A 10,231-nucleotide genomic window follows, 5' to 3' on the forward strand; every position below is an offset into this window, starting at 1 on the left:
GGAAGCGCAGGAAATGTTGATACTAGAAGAGAACACACAAGTAAAGTATCAGCCCTTAATAGTTTGAGTTTCAAGAAGAAAAAACTGGGGAAATTGAAATCAGCATTAGACGACGAGAGAGATTGAGTTGCATCTGAAGAAGTTTTTACAGATGCCCACCATATTGCACTAATTGGAACCTCTTCGAAGTTCCTTGAAGCTCTTTTGTATACATTCAAGAGACTACTCGGTTACATTTTCACTAGTAATAAATTTCTATAACCAAAACAAGGACACTATGCAGGCTATACTAAAAACCTTCGGATTCGTCTCCCACTATGTAAGTCACTTGCACCATTTACACATCACTCATTGGGATCAGAATTTACGTTTACAGGAGCTATCAAGCTTGTTGAGAGTTGGTCTTGCACACTAAATACCCTTGTCAAAATAAATCATTGTTCGGTAGTCAACGCAACCATCAACGGTATAGTCTTATGCATGAATCTTGATTTTAGAGATTTAAACTCCATAGGCTAGGATTGGACCAATTCGTCAAGATCTGTGCCGTCAATATTGAAATTTGATTGAGTAGACCCAGTAGCTGGTACAGGTCTAACTCTGCCGAAGAAAAAAACGGTCTCAGTACTATAGGTTCAATTCATGAGTATACTAGGTGGTGTTCTCAATACGGTACAAGCTGCTGAATGTTATTGATGGACGCGCTCCACATCTTGAGAGCCATGTATATAGGATAGAGAATGAATGCGCCTCTGTGAAAAGAAATTGCTTCTGCTCTACAAATGATTCGTCTATTAATCAACAACACAAGAGAAGAATAGAAAACGTTGACTACAATGTGACGGATAGGGATGTAGAACAAATTATATCAAATCATTAAATCCATAAAAACAGGAAAACAAAAAGCATGTAATAGTAAGCTGAAACCAAACCGTCAACAAATCTTTCAATGAAAATGTACCTTCTTCATAGACCGAACCTGGTGCTTCATTAACTCAACCTCCTCAACAACTTTCAACTTTTCTCCATCTTCCTTCAACTGTAATGATCCCCCTATTGGCTCCGGACACTAGTTGGCCACGCTAACGTCCATTGCACAACTTTAAAACAAAACAGCGACTTTCAATGATTCCAGTTGCTTATCATTGTATGCATTGTCAGAAATTTTCACTCAAGGCAATTTACTTTTAAGACCACATCAGTGTGAAATATTGAATGTGAAGGAGTTAATTTTGCATTCAAAGTACCAACTTGAATGCTTGAGAATTGATCATCTTGATTTTATTGACCTTGATTATCGTCATTAGTGGTACATCCTTTTTCGATGGTGGATGAAATGGGGCATACCAAATTGATTTCATCACCTTGATTATAGTTGGGAATATGGATTCAAGACATCTGGAACTTTCGCAGTTTTAAAGGGCCTTTTATATTCTTGCAAAAGAAAACTAAAAATTAAGGTCTTTGAAGTAGATTTAACCACAAAATGGATAAAGTATTCAGCACGAATTTAGGGACACATGACAAAGCTCACAGGAATTTACTCTCTCGTTTCTGAAAAAATATGCTCCGGTATCTTCCAAATATCCTTGATGATATCGTGGGGGGTGAAACTACACTCTTTTATTGAATAATTGAGTGTACAATACACCTTGCAAGTATTTTGTTTACTTTGTATACACAACATTTCGCCACCGCGAATATCACCCGCTTTCGTCAATGAAGTAATTTCCTCTTATGCCAAACTAGAAGCATACAAATAGTAGCAGCTTTGTAGTGATTTGACTCTGATATGGCTTTTACCAGGTGACAATGATGCAGAATTTGATAGTATAGAACTATAAAATGCCGAGGTAGTTACAATGGTAGTAAAACATTGACTACACCCTCCTATGCTCTTTCATTATTGCCACGGGTCATTGGTTTACTATGTTGAGCACCCGCAAGTATGACATGCTATCAACGTCATCAGTCTCATTTTCACCATTTATGAAGACTCCTATGTGTCAACAACACGTAAAAACCTATAAGCATTCACCTCAGCCTTGTTTCAAGATTTGTAGTATTATGTGTTGCATCCTTTTGTTTCCATATCGATCAACGATTCACTTTCAAGTGGTGTATCACGCAATCGAGACTCTGATTTCTTCCAAACAAGAACAATTTTCATGGATCTCAAATAGCATATACCGACAAAGCTTTAGGATACATCGTTTCTCCGCCCAACCGTTGGCACTTTAAAGTTGAGTGGTTGACGTTTGGGAATGGTTATTGTGTGTGTGTGTGTGTATGTGTGGAAAAATACTGACAATTTCGGCTGGTGATTTCACGCCAAATTCATACACCTATCAGAAAACTCATGGTAACAAACCAGCTCCGTTGATAGATTTGCTAACACTTGCTGATAATCAGTGATATTTATATATATTTGTGTATGTATGCTTGAGGTTTTGATACCCACCCAAAATGAGTATACATATTTTCGATTAGACTTTACACGATTGTCTTGTCCCAATCTGGTGAAAAAATGTAAAACATTATTGTTCAACTCCGAAACACTACAACTCCTTGAAATGAAATATTATAAACGATCGCTACCCATATAAAGTAGATTCAAATAATGCCTTCATCGAAATTAAGTCAGGTTGAATACCTTGTAAATTTACTTGGCCGGAAGCGGAACGTTGTTGAACGGGAAGTGGAAGAAGATCCTGATCAACCAGACCCCGACAATAATTACTCAGATACAGATTTTGAAGAAGTTGTATATACACATTTGACGCGAGACGAAATGATTGATCAGTTGCATAGAAAGTGTCTGTCCGGTGATTGGGCCATGAACTTGCCTCCCATTGAGCTTCAATATCAATCGAGCACGACTGAGCAGCAAGACGAATGTCTCAATGATGTCATTGAGACTTATTTGGAGACCCCCGAATTGAAATTTCACAAAGAAGCCCATTTGAACTATGCAAAGAAATGTCTTACAGCTAAATTGCCTAGTGGATACAAATCTCTCGATGCCAATCACCCATGGATGATGTATTGGTTGTTGAATTCCTACTTGGTAATACATACCAATGATGGAGACCAAACCTTGGATGAGGATACCATCAGCTTGATTAACGATAAAATTGAGTCATGTATTGTAGATGATGGAAGAGGTGGAATTGCTGGTGGGGCAAACCAAGTGGGCCATCTAGCATCAACATATGCAGCTGTTTTGACCTTATTACTTACTAAAAATACAGGTACATTGTTGAGAATAAGGGACAACTTGTACACATGGATTGTGAGTTTAAAACGAAAGGTTAAGTATGGATCATCATTTATCATGCATGAACTAGGGGAATATGACACTCGATCGACATATTGTGCCCTTGTCATTTCATCGTTGTTGAACATAATGACGCCAGAATTGATTGAAGGTGTACAAGATTGGATAGTTTCCTGTCAAACATATGAAGGTGGTTTTGCAGGAGTACCCCACACCGAAGCCCATGGAGGCTACACATTTTGTGCATTTGCATCATTGTTTATAATAAACAAAGACCCACAAGCTATCATTGAACAAATAAAATTTGACAAGTTTATTAGGTGGTGCATTGAAAGACAAACTTATGAGGGTGGGTTTTCAGGGAGAACCAACAAGTTAGTTGATGCCTGTTATAGTTTTTGGATTGGAGCATTAACACCGATGGTTGAGGTTCTACACCAACCACACGCAATCAGTAGAGTTGCTTTGAAAAATTACATTTTAAGAGTTGCTCAGGTTGAATCCGGTGGGTTTCGTGACAAGCCAGGAAAGCTGGTTGACTTTTATCATACAAATTACACATTATGTGGACTCAGTTTCTGCGAACATGAATATCATCTAGACGAAAATGATGAAGGGATATGTTTGGCCCTCAGGTTTGTTAAAAAAAGCACTGGTAGTACAACATTTACGCACGCAATAAACCCTGTTTTTGGTATCCCCACCTCATGTTGCAAAATGCTTCTTGCGTAAAAACTATCCGAGCCTCTTTAATATTGTGAAGAATAGTATTTAAGTAGTTCAATACGAAAGCTGAAGTGCTAATTGTGGCAATCGATATCATGTTCCAACATGCAATACAATTTAAGGGAATTCAACCTTATAATAAGAAATGTGGAATGGAAAAGTTTTCCTTTTAGGGCTCATATAAGAACAACCAAGACCAGTGCAATAAACATGTACTACTTCAGAGAACTAACATCACCAACAGACGCTTGAACTTGATTACACCATTAGGCAAGGTTACGGTATCATGGGTCGGAACACGCCAGTTGAAGCGATTGTGAACATTGTTGATGACAATTATTCAGAGCCAATACTGCAATAATCAAGGTATTTGAAGGTTACATATTTGTTAACGACTGACAGAAGAAGTAAATAGCAGCCTCATCAGTGTATGAAGCTGATCATTTCTATATCTATCACATTGGAATGTACACACGTGATTTGCAGGTGCAAATTGGACTTTACTCTTTTCCTCGTAGATCCCTATTCAACAGCTTGAAAGATCTAGTGTGTCTACACAACTGAATTAAACCCCACCCATTCGCAGCTAAAGCTTACTGTCGGATAAATAAGTAGGAGTGAGTCTGCGTTATCAAATGGCACCAGAGCTATTGTAAAGTGTAGTAAGCCAAAAGTTTTTAACCGAACATGCATTTACAAGAGTAGTGTACAACCTAACAATTATGCAAGAAGTCTTATATATCTATATATTTTTTCTTGACTGAAGAACAATAAGAAAATAGACCTAGATTGCCCAATTAAGAATAATCATGTGGAGTCTATATATAGATGGACGTGTAAACATGTCCAAAAAGGTTCCAAAGTATCAATAAAACAATCAATGCTCTTCTATTTCTATATTTCTTTTTTTGTTCATTTATGCATAATTAGCTAATCCCCTTCAAAGTGTAAACAAGCTTTTATTGATGAGAATAAACTTTCTTAAACTTTACCGAAAAAGCAAGCGTAAAAAAGAATCCCCATGAAGAAAACTACGAACATAACCTTGACATAATGGGTCTTGATAGACTCGTTTCGTTCTCGTGGTCTCAATTTTGTATAATTTGGATTGAAATTCACTATACTCCACACTTGTATCGATCATAATCGACATCCCGTGACCTTCCCCAACTGAAACAATAGGAGGAATGAAATTGTGATTTGAAACTGCTGCATTGCGATGAAAAAAAAAAAATATGGAAAGAGGCAAAGAAAAAAAAATTAATCAAATGAAAGATTGGAACAATAGAGCAATAGAACAATATACAATATAGATAAATAGGTATACAGATACGTTTCCTATTAAACAATAGAGAGAAGGATCTAATATCTATTGGACATTGGTAGACCCATAAAGGATAAATAAAGAGAGCAGGAGAAGGAGAGGGGAGAGGTCCATCTCCAAAATAAACATAATGCCGTATCATTTACATCTTTACTAGGAAACGAATAAAGAAATCCAAATCGACTACGTCATAGGACAGAAAAAGTGTATAGAGATAACGGGAACCGAGGAATAACTCAAGAACTTACCAATGAAATACCCTACAGATAAGTAAAACACTGCTCTTCGACAGCTGCCGGGTTACAACAAAATATATCGCTCTCAACATATCTCAACTTTCTGTTGCTTGCCATGTCTGTTTTATTTTCCTAATATGATGAAGACATCATTCTCTCACAGTCGTTTAAGCTTTATTATTACTATTATCTAATATTAGTGTAAGGGTTTTGTGGTATACTGCAGTGTTGTTCTATTTCGCATTGTCAAAAACAATCGATGTTTCATTCCATAAAAGATAAATTTAAAAAGAAAAAACCAAGAATCGCCTTACGGATCGTTTTTCCCAATTTCGTAGTAGTTTTACGGGGTTTGACCGGAGTCAAAGTGGTTAAAACGATAGTAGTGGTAGTAGTAGTATATCTTATCTTCATCTTTAGTCACACTACCGGAAAAAGTTTCTTTTTGATTTACTGTATATGCATAAATGGCAAAACCTTGCAAAATCTATCCAGTTTTTCTTAATGGGTTGAACAAAAAAAATTAAGAACAATAATAATAAACAGTTTAATGGGTAATATTTGAATATGCATAATAGATTTTTCACCAAGTAAATTTTCAATTAATAAACGGAACGACACACAAATGGAGGAGGAGGAAGAGGAGGCTCCTCCAAAAATCCAAAATCAAATAAATTGAGGCTAATTTCCCTTCCCTTTTGGAACATCTAATTTTTCAACGTCAACATTTGGAACCGATTTTCCCTCTTTTCACAGTTGAACACAATACCATCACACACAACACTCTCGCCGAGATCAACTTTACTATCTAGATCACTCTCGATTTCAACAAACACATCCCTTTATTTTTTTTTATCATTCCTTTCTCCTTGCATAAATCTACAGAACCACGCATATGCCTTTAGATTAAACTATGTGGTTTAGAAGAGATGAAAAACAAGCTGTTGACAGCGACGCAAACTCCCTTGGAGAGAAAATTATCACTCAAAAATCCAATGAAGAACATGAATTATTCCATGATACATCCAGTTTCAATACCGATAAAGCTTCTAGCGTAGATGGTGCCGGACATACCAAGAGAACATTGTATAATAGACATTTGCAACTTATAGCCATTGGTGGTTCTATTGGAACCGGTTTATTCGTTACTATTGGTACTACTGGATTGATTAATGGTGGTCCACTAGGTTTGTTGTTGTCATATTGCATATCTACATTATTAATTCTTTTGTTAACTACTGCTACGGGAGAAATGGTGCTGTACATGCCAGTAGATGCCCCATTCCTAAATATGGCTGGCCGTGTTATTGATCCTGCCTTTGAAGCCGCTGCTTCTGTAAATTTTTGGATTATGCAAAGTCTTTACATTCCATTTGAAATCACTGCAGTCAATGGTATAATTCATTTCTGGCGTGATGATTACTCGCCTGCAATCACTTTTGTTATTCAAATTGCTATATATGCTGCCATCAACTTGTATGCAGTAAGAGTATTTGGTGAATGTGAATTTTGGTTTTCATTAGCAAAATTGATTCTTTGTATTGGGTTAATATTTTTTACTTTGGTCACCATGTGTGGTGGAAATCCTCAACATGATGCATTTGGATTTAGAAACTGGAACGTGGCTGGTGGCCCCATTGGAATGAAATATGCAACTGGGAATCTAGGTAGATTTCAGGGATTCTTGGCTTCCCTTAGACTATCAAGTACCTTCACTTGCGTTGGTAGTGAATACTTGAGTATGACAGCAGGCGAGTGTGTCAACCCCAGAGTCAACATGCCAATTGCTTTCAGAACTGTGTTGTACCGCTTGGTGGCATTTTACATTGGAGGTGCATTATCAGTTTCAATTTTAATAGCTTACAATGATCCAAAATATGTTGCTTTGACATCAGATACCTCAAGTGCTGCTTCTTCCCCATATGTTGTGGCTATGCAAAACTTGGGAATTCAAGTGCTACCACACATCGTCAATGGGGTGGTGCTAACATCAGCGTTCTCTGCCGGTTGTTCATACACATACACATCCTCCAGGTGCTTGTACAATTTGGCCATAAAGGGGTTCGTTCCAAAATTTTTTAGAATTTGTACCAAGAGAGGTATTCCTATCTACTGTGTGTTTGTATCTTGTTGCTTTGCGTTATTATCGCTTTTGCAATTGGGAAATTCTGGAAGTAAAGCTTTGAACTATATGGTTAATTTGTGTACAGGAGCACAAGTCCTTAATTATGGATTCATGTCGATTATTTACATTGGATTTTACCACGCTGTGAAAGCACAAGGAATTGATCGTTCGAAATTCCCTTACAGATCATGGTTCCAACCATACTCCATTTATTTCACTGCAGTTATATATTGGTGCATTATTGGTATATTGGGATACCAAGTATTTTTACCGGGCATGTGGACAGTTGACGATTTCTTGTTCAGTTACGTTATGATCTTTGTTTCATTGGCAGTGTTTATTGTATGGAAAGTAGTGAAGAGAACTAAATTCATTAAACCTATTGATGCTGATTTAACAACTGGTCTTGATGAGATTGAGGCACATGAAGCTGAATTTTATGCTCAATTTGAAGAAAGTAGTCAAGATGAAAAGAAGAGCAGGTGGAAAGGATACTTGAATTGGATATTCTAAACTTACCTCCTATTTCATTCGTGTCCTATTGTGTATTAGTTAGATTTTTGTCGTAGTATATAACAAATACGTCTTTTTGTTAAGTCGCTCGGTTATGTTCGTAGAAGCTTGAGACATAATAAATAAAGAGTTGCAAATTGATTTTTGCGACACAGTATCAATAAGGACCGCACTCTCAAACAATTTAGACATCGACACCCAAAAGTTGGAAATCCGAGGTCCCAATCCCACGCATCGTTTGGTTTCTACGCTCTATTGACCAGTTGTCGTCGTCTCATCCTCTATAGATAAAGTTTCTTTTTCAAGTCAAAATTTTTCCGTTTCTAAAATTAGCAGTCTACATAATACATCTGCGTGGTTAATCCGCACCAGAGAAGTGTTCACAAAAATTGTCGCAGAAACAACTTCGATCTAAATTTGGCACCGTAATGCTTCTGCAAATTTGACAGCCAGCTTCCTCACTTATTAAAACATGGAGGTGTTTTTGACTCTTGAGGCCGTGTGAGTTCGAAATCACCTTTTTCTTCTGAGTAGTTCTTGTCTACGTCTTGGCAGTTATTTAATTAGATCCCAATAGTGCCACCTTCGAGTAACAGCCAAGATCTTGCGCCACTGAACCCAAGAATAGAACCATAAGTGAGTCATTTTGAAAAATTTTATTGCTTGGCTTTCCAAGGTAGCACAAGAAGAACAATAGCAAAGCGTTTTTTTCTATTTTTGAGTTTCGCTTCCGTAAAAAAAAACGCCTTTCTATATTTAGATTTCACTTATGATGTGCTTTCCAAGAGGTATATAAATGGTTCAAAAAATTCCCAGGACATCATGATTTTCGGAATCTTTTACGTTGAATTCACGACTTATCAGATTTAGATGGCTGACCTTAATTGCTTCTCATTTCCTAGAATTAGTACCAAAAAGTTCTTTAATTACATGTTTGCCATTGAAACTTAAGGACTAAGTATCAAATTGCGATTACTAGAGAGAAAGAACTACATTGCCAATTGAAGTTGGATGAAATAAAATATGGACTACCTTTTGGTGAAGGGTTTAACTAAATTCAAAGGAAACAAGACGGAAGCTACAAGATGTCGCATGAAGGAATTGATAAAGCTGTTGAGGAAAAGTCAACCAGGTTATCTTTCAATGATGAATTAAATGATCACAGAAATCAATTACACGAAGGGGAGAGTGGAGGTATTGAAGATACTCCATATCTCAAATCCAATGAATCTCAAATAGGCCATTCCCATGCGGGCTCTCAGACAGTAGTCGCTGATAATAGCCGACCACGAAAGCTAACTGGTAGGAGAGGGTCTTTTAGAGGGAGACCGAGAACTTCATCGGTCACAAAATTCACATCTTCAATTGGTAAAAAGACGGGCCAAAAAGAAGACGACTCGTGGTCACCAGCAAATATGATACATGATACCTCATTAAATGACGGGAGCAGCTTCAATGAATCCAATGCTAAAAAACGAAGAGGCTCTCGTATCTCGCTAGTCAGCGAGGTCGTTTCTACAGGATCCAGAAGCTCGCAAGAGACGGCAGAGGATGTTTGTTTTCCCATGGAGCAAAAGCAAGTGAAAATGAATGGCATTGATTTTGGTGTTATAAATGAGTTCATAAAAGAGGAAAAGCAACACCTCATTTCCCGTGATAAAGAACCAAGTGAACAAAGCTTTTTTATGGCACATAATAACATGGGATTTGACTCTTCAGCGAACAGTGGTACGCCTCGTAAATATCGAAGCTCGGCTCAATTGAAATACACACCAAAGAAGGTTTTCAAGCTGATGTTTCAACGTTCAAAGGAGCAAGTCGAGTTTGGACCAAAAGTGCTTCCATCTTCAAACGAGTACGAAAACAAGCAGGATTTCGACTCAGACGACTCTTGTTCGGAAAGAGAGGTGAAATTTGGAGGAGCCCGGATCACTGATGGTACGAATGGCACCTTACCTGACAGGTTTTCATTTTTCCATTCTGAATCTGAAGAGACCGTGCACGCACCTGATATACCTTCGCTTGTATCC

The 10,231-nt window shown here is 37.4% G+C and overlaps 3 protein-coding genes across 3 annotated transcripts in view; all 3 read left to right on the forward strand. All coding sequences in view use genetic code 12, as the record gives it.

Moving 5' to 3' along the window:
- Window positions 1-2,620: 2,620 nt before the first annotated feature.
- CORT_0B03140 (Ram1 protein) lies at window positions 2,621-4,009 on the forward strand (the record flags this gene model as incomplete). The annotated part of the gene is made up of 1 exon (XM_003867415.1): window positions 2,621-4,009. The coding sequence occupies one exon, from the start codon at window positions 2,621-2,623 to the stop codon at window positions 4,007-4,009; it is 1,389 nt and encodes a 462-aa protein (XP_003867463.1).
- A 2,467-nt stretch (window positions 4,010-6,476) lies between these two features.
- CORT_0B03160 (Agp2 amino acid permease) lies at window positions 6,477-8,201 on the forward strand (the record flags this gene model as incomplete). The annotated part of the gene is made up of 1 exon (XM_003867416.1): window positions 6,477-8,201. One exon carries the CDS (start codon window positions 6,477-6,479, stop codon window positions 8,199-8,201), a length of 1,725 nt encoding a protein of 574 aa, XP_003867464.1.
- Window positions 8,202-9,286: 1,085 nt separating this feature from the next.
- Window positions 9,287-10,231, forward strand: part of CORT_0B03170 (Agp2 amino acid permease) — a gene marked incomplete at both ends in the record, with an annotated part of 2,004 nt that continues 1,059 nt past the window's right edge. Inside the window, one exon of the mRNA XM_003867417.1 lies at window positions 9,287-10,231. This exon is cut by the window's right edge and continues 1,059 nt beyond it. Coding sequence (XP_003867465.1) covers window positions 9,287-10,231 — 945 coding nt within the window.

This window comes from Candida orthopsilosis, assembly GCF_000315875.1.
Source record: "Candida orthopsilosis Co 90-125, chromosome 2 draft sequence".
In the NCBI taxonomy this organism is placed as follows: Eukaryota; Fungi; Ascomycota; class Pichiomycetes; order Serinales; family Debaryomycetaceae; genus Lodderomyces; species Lodderomyces orthopsilosis.